The following is a 19,162-nucleotide window of genomic DNA, read 5'->3' on the forward strand; positions in this document are numbered from 1 at the left end:
GGGGTTAAAGTTGAGCTCTGTCCCCAGAGTGAGCTGGTGGGAGGGGTCCATGACCAGGAAGAGAGGCAGCCGACTGTTGCCTGTGGGGCTGGAGGTTCCAAGGGGACAGACTGTCCCATGTTCAAAGGGATAAATATCTGGGTTTGTACAATAAAATACCCTGATTTTAAAATGTTGATAATTAATACAAAATTTGATTGCAAATATTCTATCAGCCTACATCTGTGGGCCTATCTGCCTGTGGGCCAGTAGTCTGCAACCTCTATACACACATTGCTCTGCCTTGCAGTAATCCTGTAAAGGTGGGCACTGCTGCTTTCATTTTATCAATGAGGGAACTGAGGCTCAGAGAGGCGAATCAATTTGTCCAATGTCACACAGCGAGGAAGAGGCAAAGTTGCAATCCAGATGCCAGATCTGTCTTCTCCTAAGTCTATATTTTTTTGAGACCCAAGGTTCTACTACACCCTCACCTCTTCTTAAAGAGGCAGGTGCCAGGCTAGAAACAGCCAGAAGAAGAGTAGAGGGAAAGTCCACAGCAGCCTGCCTTGCTAGGGACAAGCACAACTGAAATAGTGTTGTTGTTGTTGGTAATAATTAGCTTCAAAGGCATGATGCTAGATCAAACAGGATGGGCCTCTGTGCAATAAAGAGTCCCTGCATCCAGGCCACAGAACAGAACACAGCAGCGCTCAAGAACAATGCACTGGGGCTAACCAGAGCGTGTGAGAAACACGTGGGCACCACCTTTCAGGATGAGTCCTGCATCCCTGGCCTCCCAAGAGGGCTCCCTTGCAGTATAATTATCCTCTCACCCCAACTCCATAAATCTCTTCACACTGAGGCCAGAGGGTGCTCTTGGAGGTAAAAATCTGATCATGTCATCCAATTAAAAACTCCTTTCACCAGAGGCGGATTTGGGTTGGTTGAGGCCCCGGGTGCAGAAGAAAATATTGGGCCCCTTAAAAAAGAGAGGGGAAATAAAAGTACATATTAACCATATTTTTAAATAAATAAAAAATATTATGTACCATTAATGTTAAAATTGCACATATGAAACCAAACTTGGTGTCATTAGAAAAAAGTGTCAAGTTGGGGTTTTGCAGGGCCCTTCAGAAGTCGGGGCCAGGGAGTGTGCCCAGTGGTAAATCCATTTCTGCCTCTCACTGAATTTTGGATAAAATCCAAAATACACCTACATGGCCTGCACACTGGGCAATCTCCTGAGCCTTATCTTGCCACTGCTTTACTTCTCTCCTGCCTTGCCCTCTGGTCATACTGCTATTTCTCATCCCTCTCAACTTCCCATTGGCCCCAGGGCCTTTGCTTCTGCAAAGCCCTGTCCTGGCACCCACAATCACATCCAGACTGCAGGTGGGTCTCTCTCCCTCACAGGCCTCTCTGAGCTCTGGGCAGGTCAACCCCCCTTACCTGCTCCCATCGTACTTCGCACAGTGGCATCTGCCTTTGGGCTGTGATGCTGTGGTCCCAGCTTGCCTCCCCCAGGAGAAAGTGAGCTAGAAAAGACACATTGGCTTTCACTCTTGTCACTGTTCTGCACTTGAATTTTGTTTTGTTTGTTTTTTTAAATACGTCATTAAAGGCCCTGGCCGGTTGGCTCAGTGGTAGAGCGTTGGCCTGGCGTGCGGAAGTCCCGGGTTCGATTCCCGGCCAGGGCACACAGGAGAGGCGCCCATCTGCTTCTCCACCCCTCCCCCTCTCCTTCCTCTCTGTCTCTCTCTTCCCCTCCCGCAGCGGAGGCTCCATTGGAGCAAAAGATGGCCTGGGCGCTGGGGATGGCTCCTTGGCCTCTGCCCCAGGTGCTAGAGTGGTTCTGGTCGCGACAGAACGATGCCCCGGATGGGCAGAGCATCGCCCCCTGATGGGCATGCCGGGTGGATCCCGGTCAGGCGCATGTGGGAGTCTGTCTGACTGCCTCCCCGTTTCCAGCTTCAGAAAAATACAAAAAAAAAAAAAAAAATACGCCATTAAAGCACATATGTGGGCCTACAGTTCCACTGCTGTTTCTTGGAAAGACTGGCTCACATTCTAAAATGGAGTCCTGGCCCTGGCTGGTTGGCTCAGTGGATAAAGCATCAGCCAGACATATGGACATCCCCAGTTCGATTCCCAGTCAGGGCACACAAGAAAAGTGACCATCTGCTTCTCTCCCCCTTCCTCTCTGTCTTCTCCCTATCTTCCCATTCTGTAGCCAGTGGCTTGACTGGTTTAAGCATAGGCACTGAGGATAACTCAGCTGGTCGAAGCACAACAGCCTCACGCACTAAAAATAGCTCGGGTGATTAGCGGACTGGCCCCAGACGGGTTGCTTGGTGGATCCTGGTCAGGGCATTTGCAGAAAGGAGTCTGTCTCACTATCTCTCCTCCTCTCACTTAAAAATAAATAAATAAAATAAAATAAAATAAAATAAAATGAAGTCCTTCCTATTTATTGGGTATTAACAATGTCCTTTCTTTTATGAAATAATAGTTCATAAATGCCTTTTCGTGAACATAACTATTTGGTGAAATAAAAGTTTGGCAATCCTATTTCCAGAGGCTTTGCTGGTTTTTTTGTTTGGGCGTTTCACAGGGCTGTGAAGTCCCAAGGTCTGGGAACCACTGTTCTATACTACAATAGATATTCCCCAGACCCCTAGGCCCCCAGGCCCCCAGGCCCCGAGGTCACGAGGCCCTGGCAAATGTGTCCAGCCTGGTGAGAAATCAGATCTAGAGCACAGAGACCTGCTTATCTGTGGACAGCTTCTAGACCACTGGACCCAGGATTCTAACAAGTTGCTGCAAGGCCTGAGGAACAGCCATCTTGGTTGTAACAGAGCAGAAGTGGAAGTGTGAACGACTGTGGAACGGCTGCATGAGACCATTTTACATGGTTTCGTGAGTGGATCGTTACATAAGCTACTAAACACAGGAATTCTGAAACCTGTGCGATAACATGGGAAACAGTTTCTGCGGCGCACAGAGGTTTCCAACCCACTCCCTGGACATTTCGGCCGAGTTGCCTTCGGCACCTCTCCCCTGGCCACCCAGCTAACCTGGTGATCTTCTGTTTGGAACCTTCTCCTCCCCCAAGGCTGGCCCTCAGATTATGGAAGCACTGTCTCCCCACCCCTTGCTGCTCTGATTGCTTCCCAGCTCAGAACCCAGAGTCAAGTTAAATCTGCAGCATACCCATGGTGGGTTAATCACAAAATGCTGCCCCCAGACTGTGCCCCCAGCCCCTTTTCTCACTGTCATCAGCCCTTGGGAAACTGCCACAACCTCCTACATGGCCTCCCTGTAATTGTACCAGGCACTGTTCCGGGCACGTCACATATATTAACTCATTTACTCCTCCCAACAACTCCCATTTTACAGACGGGAAACTGAAGGATTAAGTTACTGGCTGAAGGTCATGCACTGGCAAGTGCCAAGGGGCAAAGCTGGGATTTCATTCTGGGGACAGTCTGGCTCCCAAACCCACGTTCATAACCAACAGGCTCCGTGGCCTCTCTGGCCCCTTGGCAGGGCTCACAGACCCCTGCTGCACCGTCTGACCTGGCTGTCCCAGTTCCAGAAGGACATTTTCAGGCCGATGTCCCTGCAGGAACCCTCTGACGGCTTCTCACTGCACTGGAATTGAGATCTGGTTCATCTTAGCCCTCCTCCCCGTGGCTCCGTGCCTGCCGGCCACTCCAAGCTCTCTCCCATCTTCCAGCCTCACCTCTGCCATCCCTTCTAATTGGTGGGCTTCACTTTTATGTTTTCTCATAGAAACTCTGATCCCACTTTGCACAGGACCTCCCCAAAGAGGCCTTCCCTCCTCAGTCTACCAGGTCTTCTCTCCTAGTTTCTCTCTAGCACAAGATCCTTCTCATGACCTCCGCAGAGCTATCTCAATGCTTGTGTATTTACTCCTCACCTCCCTGTAAACTAGGAGCATCGTAAGAGCAGGGTCCAAATAGCTCACTATCACAGCCCAGCTCCTAGCACTGTGCCTGGCGCACAGCAGGTACTCAATTAGTGAACGAATGAATGGATTTCATAAATGGATTTTAAAAATCAGAATGTAAGATTAGGTGTGTGCAGCACATAGTATGGCTACAACCATGGAAAGGTCGAGTGCCTGTGTGGATGGGCTGGAAAGGAAACCAGAAGTTCCTGAGGATGCCTGGCATCTCCTTAGGGTGTCTGGATAATGCGGGAATTTTCCCCATGACTGCCAATGTTATTTAGAAACAGGCAAGACTGCTTTCAGAAGGCTGCAATGCCAATCCGGGCAGGAAGCTGGCTTTTCCTTGAAGCCTGCTTGTCCTCAGACCACTACCAGGGACTGTCTGTTGGTCAGCAGGCTCGCTGGTGAATATGCTCATGTGCCCTGCCTGGACAGGGGGTCAGCTCCCTTCAGCTCAGCCCAAGCAGCCACAGCTGTCTTTCTTACCCCCCAAACAGCCATCATACAAGTGACACACCGGTTTGAATATTTCAGGATCTGTTCCTCCAAATGTTGTTAAAGCAGAAAAGGCCCAGCCCTTGGTGCCCCACAGCATATCTCATTATTCAGCAGCTACAACAGGGACGATACTCAGCTCTCGTACACCGAGCATCTACTATGTGCCAAGCACAACGCTCTGTGCCTTACGTGCATTTTCTCATTTGATCTTCAGTAGTTCTTGCAAAGTCTTATAGAACCATTTTAAAGGCAAGGCCACTGGGCTTCACAAACATTAAGAGCCCGCGTAAGGTCACAAGCCAATTACTTCTGGCTGTACCAGAGACTGCAAACTCAAATGTCAACGGGGCCAGGGTGGCAGAGCACAGGAGAGCACCGGCCCCATGTCTGTGGACTGCCCTCCTCTTCCCCCGGCTCCACCAGAGCAACAGCAGGGTCAGGGAAGCTCCCAGTCTGCAACGGTGGCAACCAATTCCATTACAAAGATTAACCCAAGTCCCTAGCTGTCTGAAGTATTTATAGATGCAATAATATTATATCTTCCATTCCTTTTAATACTGTGTGGGGGACATATTTTAAAAAGAGAAACGGTGGGGCAGATAAAATGAGACTTGGCAAAAGCGTAATAACTGTTGAAGGTGAAGACTAGGTATATGGAGATTCATGCTGTTCTCCTTAAAAAAATCTAACCTACTTTATCTAGTCTAGTCTATCTTCCCTTCTCCCTCCCTCCCCAGATGCCAGTCTGCGACCTCTGAACCAGCCACTCTCCTCTCCAGTGGGAAAAAAACCTGCTTTAAGCACAGCTTGCTTCCTTCTGGTGGGGTGGTAACAAGCTGATGGTGTCTTTGATACTCCCTGTCAGAAGCCACCCCACCAGAGCTCACCTGCCATACCTGGCCTAGAGGCCTGCTGCTGGTCATGTGAGATGGCTTCTGAATACTCTATGTGGTTTCTTATCAAAGTGTGACAAATTTAGTAAATACACTCTAGGTCACCTCTTCCTGCTGAGCAGAGCTAGCATTCCTTTAAGCATGTCAGACCATATCACCTTAGGGAAAAGCTGACCAACCCCAAACATTTCTCCCTGAGTCAGCTTCCTCTTCTTTTTTCTTTGTTAGGGTGACAAAATGCTAAGCTCACAAGAAGTGCACCCAGCCTGCAATCATTCAGCAGATACAAATGCTTCACCTACATTATGATGCTTCCTTCCTTTTGTATACATACACAAAGGGCCTTTTGTGAAATGCAAAGCATATTAATTTTACCCCAATGGAAGGTGAGATGCTCCAGAATTTAAAAACAAAAACACACACACTAAAGGTCAACAACATGGATCTTATTCTAGTACCATGTACTTGTAAAATCCATAATTCCTAGTATTTTCTGGACAGCATCCTCTTTAGCAAAGACATCATTTGCAGTCAGACTGGGTAAAGACAGACAGCCATTACTTTCTTAATGGCCAACTACCCAAAAAGGCTCAGTTAAGTGAACTCAACTAGCAATCTAATCAATTATAATTTTAAGTGAAATACTTTTTCTCTTTATTTCAGCAGGCCTTTTTGGGCAGGAGAGGGAGGAAATGGGAATTCCCAGCATAAAACTTAATTCCATTTTCAAATAGGACACAGTGGCCCCTTTTAAAGCAAGCTGTTTCCCTCTCTTTCCTTGAATCAAATCAGAGAAAGACTGGTTTATAGTTCTCGCTAGTGAACCTGATCAATTTAAACCCTTCCAGAACCCACTGTGGCCATTTCTCAAGAGTGAAAGGGCCAAAGGAGATGCGCACAGAGCATGGAGAGGATATGGCTTCTTCGTTCTTCCAAGACAAAAGAGGAAAAAGTAACATAAACAAGAAGGCAGAAAAAGAAGCTAGATAACCAGGTAAGCTCATAAGAATCACTCCTTGAGAATCTTCTATGGGTCAGGCCGTGTGTTCTGCTTTTCTAGGCTTCACCCATTTTAATTAGGGGGTGATACTGACTATAATTTCCTGAGAAGAGTGATGTGCTAGGCACTATGCTTGGTCAAGTTACATTTCATATCATACTGCACTCAAGTGTCAAAACAACCCGAATATAAGGAGGGTCATCCCCATTTCCCAATTGAGAAAATGGACACCAAGGGTTGCAGTCATTTGCTCAAGGGAATACAGAGCAGGGCAGGGGAGTCAGGCTCAAAAGCCAACCCTCAGTGGTCCACATCAGGATCACTGGTCACACAGCTGCATCGTTTTGTCAAAAGTCATTCAACTGCACACAAAACTTGGTGAATAAATTATACTTCATAGAGTTGATTAAAACAAGGACCCTCTCCTCACCGTACACAAAGAAGGGCCATTTACTGTTAACTCCCACCTGCCCAGCTTCCATCTCCTCTTCACAAGTTTCCCTTGAGGGACCCCTTTTTCCTCACTCTCAGGTGATGGGGTTCAAAAGGAACACACCCCACTTGCAGCGCTGGGCATGTGACTCCAGCCTAACCTATCGATAATTCCCCTTTCTTTTTCCTTAAGCAAGTCTATGTTTGGCTTTTTGGCTTTTATAACTAAAGAGTTCTAATATACCACAATGCCTTTAAGAAATAGAAAACCATCTTGTCTGCCCCACAGAAAACAGCGGAAATAGAGAGCTATATGGACATGAGGAAGGCTATAGAAAAATGACCAGGCTTTATACGTGTTGTCTCCTTTAAATCTCAGTCTCATGCTGCAGAGGAGTCTCATGCTGAGGCCTGGATGGTTAAATAAACAGCCCAAGGTTACAGGCTGAGCACATAGTTCTCTGGCCTCCAAAACTTTCATCTCCACCTAAATCAGTGATGGGCAATCTTTTGAGCTTGGTGTGTCAAAATTCGCCAAAAAACCAAGCATAACTTGGGTGGTGTGTCACTTTGAGAAAAAACCCATAATTTCGCGATATTTATAGTTTAAATAACAAAAATGTATAATTGTAATATATAACTATTTAATAAACCAAAAACTAATTATTTAACTTACCTGCTTAGTGACTTCTTTGTTCATCTGTTAGTCAGTTTCTTTTGTTGGTCTTAATATTATTTAACTTGTGTGGGGTGCCATGAACTAACATAAGTGAGGGGGAGGGGAAATTCTTTAACTAACCTGCCTATTAGTGACTTTTATTGCTGAATTTCATTGGCTAAATCTTCAATTGAAGGTTGGTATTATTGTACACTTCAAGCCCAAGCAAGCGCTACTAACTTCATCTGTCAATCTGTTTCTTTTGTTGGTTTTGATATTATTTAATGTTGAGAATAAGGCCTCACAAAAGTATGTAGAGGTAAAAATTGTGAGTAAAGCCATTGTTATATTTTTCAGGGTGCTAAAAGTGTCTGGTAATCGGTTCCAGGCACTCCCAATTTCCTGTTCGTAGTGGCACTCCTCTTGATTCCCCAAGCGGTACCTTTCCAGATTCTCAAGCTTTGACCTCAAGTCGACAAACACCTGAAATTCTGCAAGCTGCATCTTATGTAAATTAAGATGGCTGCCACTATTTCTAATGGTGGAAACGGCACCCATAGCACAGGCCGTCGCCTCTCCCAGCCTCCCCCTCACTTATCTCAGTAATGATGGGCAATTAGAAATCCACGACACCCCTGAACAGTAGATTGGATGCTGGTTGCTGTGGTTATGTGGTTGCTGGTAATGGCAATCACAGGGTCCCCAGAGATGCGTCCCCCGAGGCATTCCGCTGCTCCCTGCTCCGCCGGCCGGAAGTGAGGTCAATGATCCCCTAACGGCCTAACCGGAAGTCCCAGAACTAGATGCTCTGTGCCAGAGTTCTGATGTTTTGGCCTACAGACCTCCGGCACAGAGTGTAGACACTACAGCAAATGTTTTATCCTCGGCTACTGCACCTGGCCATGCAGGAGCCGAGGATGAAACGTCCTCCTCGGCATGTGGCCCCATACTTCTTTGGTAAGCAGCTATGTCATCGAAAATGGCTACGCGTGTCAGTGCTGATATGCGTGTCATAGGTTCGCCAACACGGAACTAAATGCTAGTGCTTTGCGTTTTTGAAAGCTTCCTTCCAAGCTTGCTTGCTTCCTTCTTTCCTTCCTCCCTCTTTCCTTCATTTTTTTTAAGCAGCAGAACCCTTTAATCATTGGTATCATACAGAAAACCCTTACTAGACAAAACCAACCAAACTGATGCTGCTACGATTGCTTGAAGGACAGGGACCCTGGCGCCTGAGGATCCCCAAAGCCCCTGCGCAGATCTGTTAGCAAACCACCTGCACAGTTCTGCCTGGTCTCCAGAGAGCAGACTGCAGGCCCAGAATCAAGGTCCCCAGAATCTGGGTCCCTTTCTTCGAAAGTTTTGTGGGACATGCAAGCTCTTGTTAGCTCAAGGTCACAGATCAACCTCAGTACAAAATGCAGGTCACACGCCGACCCTCCCGGTGATGTTTGAGTCAGCATGACAGTGTCCTCCATGCTGTACTCAGAGGGCCAACTCACTGAGATCTAGGACATCATCGGTTTTGATCAGGTCTTCCTCCCGCGTCAGCGGCAACTGGGTCTCGGGCTCCCCTCGCAGTTGCAGGGACAGTGCACGGAGCATGAAGAATACCCGGATGGCCTGGAAGAATGGTGGAGAGAGAGAGAGAAGGGTGAGATGCTCCACGTGCAGAAATCACACCGTGATACTTAATTAAAAACAAACAAAACAAAGCCTGCCGCCGGCCTCTCCCCCTCCTCTCCCAGAATCATGGCTCTGGTACTTTCAGAGCAAGACCAAAAAAAATAAAATAAAGCCACCAACGACAATGGCCACAGCCTCTCTTCAGTTATCCACAGGTTCAGGCTTGGGTTACTATACCTCAACTGAGCTCCTGTCATTTGCCAGGACAGTTCCCCTAATGTCATGTGACCCTGATGACACTCTGCCTCAGTAGGCAGCCCCATTTGGCAGACAAGGCAATGACACCCACGAAGGTGACATGACCTGCCCCAGGCACACATTTAGGGATGGCTAGAACCAGGCCTCTTCCAACTAAGCCAGCAGGGAATTTGAAAGTCCACATCATGAGTGAGTGTTTCAAGGTCAGAGCCAGCCATGCCCAATTAGAACCCTGCCCCTCCCTGGATGAGCCTTCTCAGTGGAGCTTCGGACCCTTGGCCTTCCCCCGGGGGTGTGTCACTGACGGGGCAGTGGCCCTAGCACCTGGCAAGTGATGTCGGTGCCCTGAGTGCCCCTCAGGCGAGGCAGAGGAGGCTCCATCAACCCTGGGATTCCTGGCCGTGGAAAAGGTGTCTGACAGAATCCAGCGTGGCCATTAGGCGTTTCCAGAGAGCAAGAAAAAGCAGAATCCCAGGCCCCAGAAGCCAGAGAAGTTTGTGCAGAAAGCAGCCTTCACCCAGGCCAGCCTGTCTTGGTGGCATCCTCCCATTGAGTCCTAGGTTGGGGCTGACCTGCCCACCAACCAGAGGCCAGGAAGCAGCGAGGCAGCCCCCAGGGAGGCCTCCTCCAGACTACTGTCCCTGACTTTAGCTGGTGGCCACAGGGAAACGCCTCTGGAGTTCGACACATGAGATCTGCGTTGGACTCCCAGCTCCACCACATTGGGCGAGGCCTCTGACCTCCGTGAGCTTCAGTGTCCTCATCTGTGAAATGGGGATGGTGGTCCCTACATCACCAGGCTGCTAGGAGGCTGAGATACAGGTGGGGGAGGGGTACAGCCAGCATGTGTTCTGCAAGGGAGCAGCTATCCTTTACTCCTGTCCCTCACTGGCTGGGCACGGGGGCGGGCATGGGAACAAACCACTGTCGCCACTGGTGAGCCACACACGGATGAATTCCAGCCCACTTTTGGGACTTCTTGTTTATAGTTCTGAGGGATACAGGCCTGGTCCATTAAGAGAAGAGACTGCTCTTTATATGACAAGGTGCCTCCCAAAACAAGGGCTCCTGATGACCCAGGCAGCCAAGATGCTCATCAGCAAGCCTAACCCTAATGCTGCCTTGTCCTGGAACCAGTAGGAAACCTTGACTAATTACTTAATCTAACGCAGAAAAACAGAAGAATAACCCTATTTCCTGGACCTAATCTGAGGTCATGATTCACCTCTGTGGACTAGAAGCCTGAGAAAGATAAGCTTTCCTATTACAATGAGGATGGTGGTGGCCTGAATACTGAGCTGACCTTAGTGTTGTAAGGTACAGTCTTCACAAAGACATCTGCAACCATCAGAAGAGGTATAGTTTCATTTCTGAAAAATCAAAACGGCTTTTATTCATTAAGCTTCTACTGTGTGCCAGGCAGTGTGGGCACTTGACTGCAATGTAAAGATTTTATGCAGGAAGGAACGGGGCCGACGGGCAGAGAAACCTGTTTACACAGCTGCAGAGTGGCTGAGCGGGCATGGAACCCAGGGACGTCTGACACTTGTGTCACTTAACCGAGCACACAGGAAACTCAAATACCTGTGCCAGCCTAAGTGCAGAAAGCCCAAGATGTGGGTGGGCACCTGAACGATGTGGCAGTTTGAGAAAATCGGGAGTCATGACCTTGGAGATGAGGAAAAAGGCCCATCACAGTCAGGTCTGAGTTGAGTGGATGCTGCATTTCACTGTGAAAAACCTATTCCTCTCGGGGTTCTGAAGCCAGAAAAGTCAAGCAGGACCCCAGATGAGGGACGAGAAAGAGAACCATGTGCAGCTTACCACCTGTCACTCTGGAAACCAGAAACCTTCCAATATAAAAGAAGTTTGAAATTTGGCTCCTAATGTAGATCTTTTTGGTAAAATACCTGCTTTTGTTCTTCAAGCAACAATGGAAGATATTTCCAGAAATATAAAATAATAATAAAAACTATAAAGCAGAACATAAAACATATAAAAGAGAACCCCCAATAATACTTTTCCTGGCCCCTGCCCCAACTCCTAGGAGAAGGAAGAGAGCCCATGAGTGTGAAGAGGGCAGACCCCACAGGGCTGGATGCTCCACTTGGGTGAAAGCTTGGCTCCCGTGGGTGTTTATAGGGTCTGGCGAGCACTGACCAGTGACATAAAAGACAGATAAGGTACAAGATAAGGGCCATCAGATTCATCCCACCACCCCTAAAACAGTAATCATGCCCTCTGCTATCCACGGGAGGGGGCGACACTACGACATCTCATTGTAGCCTCGTCAGGACCTGCTTGGTTCTCACTTCACAGACAGGAAACTAAAGCCCAGAGATGTCAGGCAGACTGCCCAAGGTGGCTCAACTAATAATCAGACTACAAAGTCTAAGCTCTTCCAACCACATGCCTTTGCCTTCAACAGATTTATGGCTTGGGACCCGGGCTTTTGCTGAGTGCTTTGCTTTACTTTGGTAAATAAACATGCAAATTAAAAATTATTTCTAAAGAGGAATTATTATTCTTTCAGCTGCTTCCATAGACTGCCAGGAAGACTGACTCTGGAAGAACAGATTAAATTTGGAGAGGTGTGACAGCTGCCTAAGCTCAAACATAAAGAAGAGACCTCTCCAGTTTGCTTCAATTCACGTGGAAGCAAACTCTGGAAGGAGAGTCCTGGGAGAGGAAGTCCAATGAGTGGGGCAGAAGGACAGATTCAGAGTCAGACAAACCTTGACTCAACCTGGGGTCAGGCCATTCCCATGAATTCCCCAAGCCCGGGCTCACGCTCTGGAAAGGGAGACCCACCACCCCTGAGATCACCAAGCCACGGAGAACATGCAACACACAGTGCAGGTGACACACCAAGCCCTGGGCTGGCCTTGGATCAAATGCTCAGTTCAAGCCCTCTCCCCTGCTTCCTTTGCTGCATTTGCAAGCTGCTGAGGTTAGGCGACAGTCACTCAAGTTAGCAGCCCACCAAGACCGTGGACGTGATTGTGAAAGTCAGTCATTCTTAAAAGAGTGCTGAAGCAGTTTAAAGTGGGCACAGCTCATTGGGAAAGCAATCTGGCAGTATGAAGAGAATCACACACACAAAAATGTTCATACCCTTTGAACCAGAAATTCCACTTCTGGGAACTTATCCTAAAGAAATAAGCCAAAAGAAAGAAAACACTGTGAAGCTGCTCATTACAGTTGAGTTGAAAATAATTTAATACTGCAAGCAACCAAAACGTCTACCAGTAGGAAAATGCCTACGTAAATTATGGCAGAAGTCACCAGATACACTTTTTAGGCACCAGTAAGAAATTAGACTTGTTAAAACAGTATTACCCCATGACAAACTTCTTGCTCTTCAACAGAAAGAGAAAGGAGTGTGAGGATAAAAGTGAGGACATGATACACACTTCCTGCAACCATGAGAAGCTATGTTTGCAAAGATAGGGAGGAGACACAAAGAACGTCTAAGTGTTGACTGACTGTTAAGGATGGTGAAATCATGGGAAATTCTTTCCCACCACTTTGAAACTTCATGAGATGCTATTGTATTTTCTTTAATGCATAATTAACATCCAAGGAGTAAAGCAAAATATCCTACTTCCTCAAGGTCATTAGTGATAAACAAAAATTGTGTGTGTTTTTACAAGAGAACGGGAACAGAATGCAGGGATCAACAAAACTTTAAGTGAATAATTTATTTCATAATAGTTTCCAAGATTACTACATAAAGATGTTTAGTGGCTTACACTCAGATTTTGAGATGCACCAAGAAATCCTCTTTTCCCAAGCATTAAACTTCAGTAGATTTAGATTGTTAAAGACTTGATTTCTTTCCCACCTAAGATGCTAGAATGCTCCGCCACTGTTCAGCCAACATTTCCTGAGCGTTTACTACCTGCTAGGCACTGGGCTCATCACCACACACTCTAGTTTGGGCAAGCAAGGAGGACACACTGGAAGCTGAGGCTCAGGGAGGTTAAGTAACTTGCTCAAGGTCACACAGCCAGAGTTGGGATTGAACCTCAGTTGGTCTGACTCTAGAACCTGTGTTCTTTCTTAACTGTTTCTCTCTAACACCCCTACACATGGGGTAGGTCAGCGCAGGTCCGAGGTGCTGCCTGCATGTTCTCATCAGATCCCAGTGGTGCCAGCAAGCCTCATTTCAACATGAATCTCCCTTCTCAGCTGCCATGACTCAGCGGCACTCTTACTGCTTTGCTCTTTTTTATATTATTTGTTCAATATCTACCTCTTACATCTTGCACAGTACCCGGCACCTAGAAAATGCTCAACAGTATGTCAAATGAAAGAATAGTGTAACTTGCAAAACGCAAGAGGGAAAACATGACTTTATTGCTGGATACCTCCCGATGGCCTGCGAGGCCCTGCCACGCTCCTCTCCTGCCCCCTCCCCTCCTCCTTGCCCTTCACTCACTCTGCTCCGTGACCCTGCTCCTTGAACATGCTGTACCCTGCCCCAGCTTGGGGACTGTGCCCTCTCTGGTCCCTCTGTCTGGAAAGGGCCTCCTGGAAGTCTCTGCATGGCTAGCTCCTTCTTACTCTTCAGTCTTAGCTCGAGTCCCGGCCTTGTCAGAGTGGCCTTCTGATCACTCTGTATCTAACATCGTGCACCCCCTTCCCTCGGAGCCTTTCCTGCAGTGGTATTCCTGTCCCTCGCGTCCTTGTCAACAAGCTTTACCTCTCTCCACTTCATCTGAGGTCCAGAAGGCAGGGACATTTTCCCTGTTCACTTCTACACCCCCACGCACAGCGTTTGGCAGAGGAGTCCAGTCGTTCTTTGATGAATGTAGGAAGGAATATTTTACAAGCCAGGTGGTTTGAACTTCTCTGACAAGTCCTTTAGGAAAATAAAGGGTGGGATTTCCAAAAGGCTCAGCCTTCTAGAAGTTAGAAATGTCTAGTTTGTAGGGAAAAAAAAAAGCCTTTGAATCCAGAAGGATGAAATGGAATGTTCTTTGGATACAAGCAAAGAACTTGAAACAAACCACATAAGCCTTCAATTGCTTGCTAAACCATATACTTCCTTAAGCTCAAATTCAAAGCACACTGCTGTGTTCTGATGTCTGGAATGGGCTTAAAAGCTAAGCTTCTGGAGGATTCCAGACAGCTACCTTGCAACAGGAACTGAACTGAGGTGAGGGGTGAAAATTCCTCTTCAGAAATTGCTTTCTCACTGTATTGTACCTGCAACTAATATAATACTGTAAGCCAACTATATTTAGATTGAAAAAGAGAAAGAAACTGACTCCTGAAATCACAAAGGGAAGCTTCTCTCAGGTGAATGGCTTTGCTTGGAAGTAGCCAGCCCTATGTTAAGACCATTCTGCCATCTTCTCCCTAGCTCTAAACCCACTTACCCTGGAATGGGAGAGTTGCTTTTATAAACTTTTCAGTTTATTTTTGTTTTTTAACCAGTTAGTCTGTATTTCCATCAGCTTATTTTGCATATTTATTTACAGGTTAAAAGTCTTTATGTCTGTGGCTAATTAGGATTAGTTATCAACATTTTAACTTATTACTCAAGACACTAACCAGAAAAGTTAATTATGGCCTCTAAAACTACTATACAATCAAATTGGTGACAAGGCCACACAACCAGCTGTTCCCCGGGGCTCTGTCTGGACTTCAGTGAGCATCCCACCGGGAGCACGGGAGGTGGGCACAGCCCTGGGAACTTGCGACCAAGTGAGATGTGAGGAGCCACGAGAAGAAGCAAACCCCGCCATCAGGACCTGCCCAAGGTGGCCGTGCTTCTGCCTTTCACCGAGCCCTGACGGAAGCTCCGGCGAGGCGGGCCCAGGCTGCTTTCTAGATGAAGACTGGCTCGGGAGGGAGCAGGAACTGCAAAGCCCAAGCAGCCCTTTCTCTGCCGTGTGCTTCACCGCGGAGTGTCTCCTGCTCTCTCCTGCGGGCAGGACTGCCTGCTCTAAGCCAGCGGGGCATGAAGTTGGGAATCTGCTAACAAGGCCGAGGGCTGCACTGGGCTCCAAGGCCTGGAGCTCTGGTTCCTCCACGTTCATCACCTCCCACACAGACTCCCTCACTCTGGCTCCAGCCCCAGTCCCCTCCTGCAGGTGCTGGAATGTGCCACATCCTTCTGGTGCCTGCTCCCCCTCCCTCCCCAGGTAGGATTAGGGACCTGACCCGATGTCCCTGTCCTAACAGCCCAGCCACATGGATGGATACTGCCTCTTCCCACCTCGCCCTCTAGCCTCTAGTTGAGATCGGGGCAGTGTTTTTATATTCCTGCTGTCCAGTGCCGAGTAGGGCTAACACATACAACATGGGGAGCAATGGGGAGCAGTGGTCAGAATGGGTCTGGAGGCCACTGCAGTCGGGCTAAATCCGGGCTCTGCTACTCATTAGCTGGGTGACCTTGAGCAATTCACATGACCTGATCGTGCCTCAGTTTCTTCCTCTGTGAGAGGGGGATAATCATACCAACTTCTTAGGACAGCTGTAGAGTGACATGAGGAAATTCATATAAAGGACTGCTGCGGCCTGGCCTGCGGCAGCACAGTGGACAGAGCGTCAACCTGGAACGCAGAGGTGGCGCTGGTTCAAAACCCTGGGCTTGCCCAGTGAAGGCACACAGGACAAGCAATGAACAACTCAAGTGAAGGAACTATGAGTCAATACATCTTGCTTCCTGTCCCTCTCTATCCTCTCTCTGTAAAACTGATAAATAAAATCTTAAACAAAACAAAAATCTGCTATGGACGATGAACTTTCTAACAAAGAATGGAAGCTCATACAAGTATTAACAAAGCCCGATGGACCTTGGCCCAGAAAGGAGGCAGGACGCCACCCACAGCAGCAGCTCTCAGCGTTCAACGCCTTCTGGACCTCCTGGCTCATGGGACGAGGAGGGCCTCGGGGACAGAGTCCCGTCTGACCTGGGGACACTGGGCCCACGCGGGTGGGCAGCTTCACTGCGACCTGGCTGGGGGACCAGCCCCTCCAAGGCTAAGGGTGAGCGTGCTGCGTCATGGAGTCGCTGACACGACTCGCACTTGTCAGAACCAGTCCTCTTGTAAAAGCAGATGCCAAGAATGCCCAGTGCAAACACCGCCGCCCACAAGCACACTTGTGTGCCCGCCGCAGGGCTGGCAGCACTGGCCGGAGCACCAGGAAGGAGGCGTCACTGGCTCGGACAGGGCGTGTCCTGTGGTGAGGCCTGTGGGTCTGGTCAGACGGCAAGGAACGTGGATTGACTTAAGACACATGGTCCCACTTCCTCTGCCCCGCCCCCCAGGCCTCTGTGGCAAATCGCTAGCTAGGTGGAGGAAGGCCACCGAGTGCTCTGGTCTGAGGCAGATCCAGCAGGTCCCTCCTGCTTCTCATCACCCAAAAGCTCAACACCTCAGCTGCTCTGCTTACACTTAGATTAACTCAGGGGAAGACGCAGGCTGACAACGAGAGCTGAGTGCAATGAATTCCACTAATTTATCCCCTAACATTCGCATCTCCAGGGAATGATTTTCTAGGAAAAGGTTATGGTGCTTTCTAAGAAAGAAAGTGTAATCTTATGAGAGAGATAAAATACCATGAACAGCCCTGCGAGACTGCTTCAGAAAAACACTGATAACGGAAGCACACGTCCCAGCTGGGTTCTGAGAACTCCTCTGCCCTTCACACGGGTCTCTCCCACAGCCGGCGAGAACCACCGCGTTTGCGTGTGCCTCGCCCCAGATCACTCAGATACCCTAACACCGCGCCATCTCCGAGGGTCCCGAGCCTGTCTGGGCTGAGATTTCCCATCAACCTCACCTGCACTGCACTGACTGCTCACGCCCCCGCGTCCTTCACAGAGAGAAGCCCGGCGCCCTGGCTTCCTCTTCCAAAGTTTGGGGGTGGCCTGCACCAGTGATGGCAGCCCGCCTGCAACCCACAGCCGGTGCCAGGTGCCATGGGATGCCAATCCCTGCTTTAGCAGCGGGCAGCCCAGGTTGGGGAGTTACTCCTGCTGGCAGGGTGTGGGAGGGTTGTTGCCCTACTATCTGAACTCACGTGGGAAGGCAGATGCTTAGTGATCAGAGCCCTCTCTCTCTGCCCCGTGGTCCTGGCAGACAGCTGCCCGGGAGAGGCCAGGTCCAGCACTCACTCACCCGCCGGGTCTTCTCCACGTCACCACATGGCAGCCGCTTCACAAAGTCGATGCCCGTCAGCGGCGTGCCCGTTGGGGGCAGCAGAATGGAGGCATCCATCATGAGATATTCCACATTCATGGGCTTCATCTAGAGGGGAGACACCACAGGAGACCTCACTGGAGGCAGAACAGGACAGGGCAGGTCACACAGGCCTGTCACCTCCATCTGCACATGAACCCTGTATTCAGACTGAGGTGAAGCCTCGAGCAGCCAGACATGTGAGCGATGTGCCTTTATTTTCCCTTCATTTGAAGTGACAGCTCACACCCACTTGAGAAGTGCTAGAAAAATTCTCACTCCTCTCTACCCAGCAGGGACAGGGGTCTTCAGGAAGGAGGCCGGCACCCTCACAGGGGTCCCTTTAGGGTGGTTGCTCCACGTGCGTGTACCTGACTGCTGCCCACCTCCTTCTCTTTGTACTTCCAATTATATTACAGTCATAGCAACGGCAGCTTTTATTTAAGGAGAGCTGACTATGGGCAGACAGTGAGCTAAAGGCTTTGCATGTATGATCCTGTTCAATCATGCCAACAACAGTGGAGGGAATGTTTCCCAATCTGCTAATGAGAAGAACAGAGACTCAGAGAAGCCGAGGAATGGATCTGGGCCCACTCAGCTGGCTGGTGGTTGAACCAAGACACAGACCCAGGCTTAACCGGCTCCAGACCTCCCATGATTCTGTCAGACGGCCACCATTCCCCTTTCCTCCCTGGCCCCTTAGCATCTCATCTGGGATAGTACTAAGTGCCAGCCAGGCACCAGAGGGCTCACCTCCTACTGGGGGCGGATGCTCGTGCTGTCCCAGATCATGGAGGGGAATGCTGAGCTCTGGGGAGGAGCAGATATCCACAGCCACTGGGCCAGACAGGGACAGAGCTGTCTCCTTCCTCACCATTTCCAAAAGCCCCCCCCCCCCCATTACTGTCACCTATAATGTCACCTCCCCTCTTGGAACTTTGTTGCATCAGCACTATTTAATTACATGTGGTGGACACTGACACTTCACAAAGACAAATTTCCTACAAAATTCATTTTATTCCTTAAAGCATCACAAACTTATTTTCGTGTCCTTTTTTTCTGGAACATGGGCTTTAGTCGTATCACATTTTTTGTCCCTCTTGTAGACACAGAGCTAAAGAGAGCAAGGTTGTGGGGAGGGTCCTGCTGTCCAGATACGCAGTGACGGGCGAGGCAGCCTGGGAGCCATTTAGCGCACACTGTCTGCCTTTTTATTTTGGACACTTTTAAACACTTAGGCTTATTATAAACTTCCTGAATCACTTCACTCCTTGGTGAGTAATGTCCATGAAAAGATCATTTATCATCTATTTACTGAGTGCCAACTAGGGGCAGGTTCTGAGGATGCAGAGACAAAGGAACAACAGAGAAAGTTGCCATCTTCTGAACCTATCTTTCCCCACAATTCTGCCTGCTGGATGGAGAAAGGGAAGGCTCGGGGCGGGTGCTGCAGGTTCAAGGAACATTGTGGAACATTCTGGTGGCATGGCAAAGAAGGAGGTGACAGAATCTACAGAGAAGGGCAGGGAACTGGGAGGCGAGCTGCTCTGCCGCTCACTGGCCGGGCACAGTGGGCACCTCAGTCAACCCGACTCTTGCTTCCTTATCAGTCAAAGGAGGCTACTGATGGCAGCTGCCAGTGGGCTGAGG

The 19,162-nt window shown here is 48.9% G+C and overlaps 1 protein-coding gene across 8 annotated transcripts in view; it reads right to left on the minus strand.

Annotated features, from left to right (window-relative positions):
* The window catches only part of CLEC16A (C-type lectin domain containing 16A), a 221,537-nt gene that overhangs the window by 101,379 nt on the left and 100,996 nt on the right, over positions 1-19,162 (minus strand). For 4 of the 8 annotated variants that reach the window (XM_066382611.1, XM_066382608.1, XM_066382607.1 and 1 more), the window contains exons 17-19: positions 17,453-17,581; positions 12,432-12,467; positions 8,936-9,056 (exon numbers count right to left, since the gene is read on the minus strand). In XM_066382611.1, coding sequence (XP_066238708.1) covers positions 8,936-9,056; positions 12,432-12,467; positions 17,453-17,581 — 286 coding nt within the window. The remainder of the gene's footprint in view (positions 1-8,935; positions 9,057-12,431; positions 12,468-17,452; positions 17,582-19,162) is intronic. The other 4 variants (XM_066382613.1, XM_066382610.1, XM_066382612.1 and 1 more) reach the window with 1 other exon arrangement.

The sequence above is a fragment of the Saccopteryx leptura genome, chromosome 4 (assembly GCF_036850995.1).
Source record: "Saccopteryx leptura isolate mSacLep1 chromosome 4, mSacLep1_pri_phased_curated, whole genome shotgun sequence".
In the NCBI taxonomy this organism is placed as follows: Eukaryota; Metazoa; Chordata; class Mammalia; order Chiroptera; family Emballonuridae; genus Saccopteryx; species Saccopteryx leptura.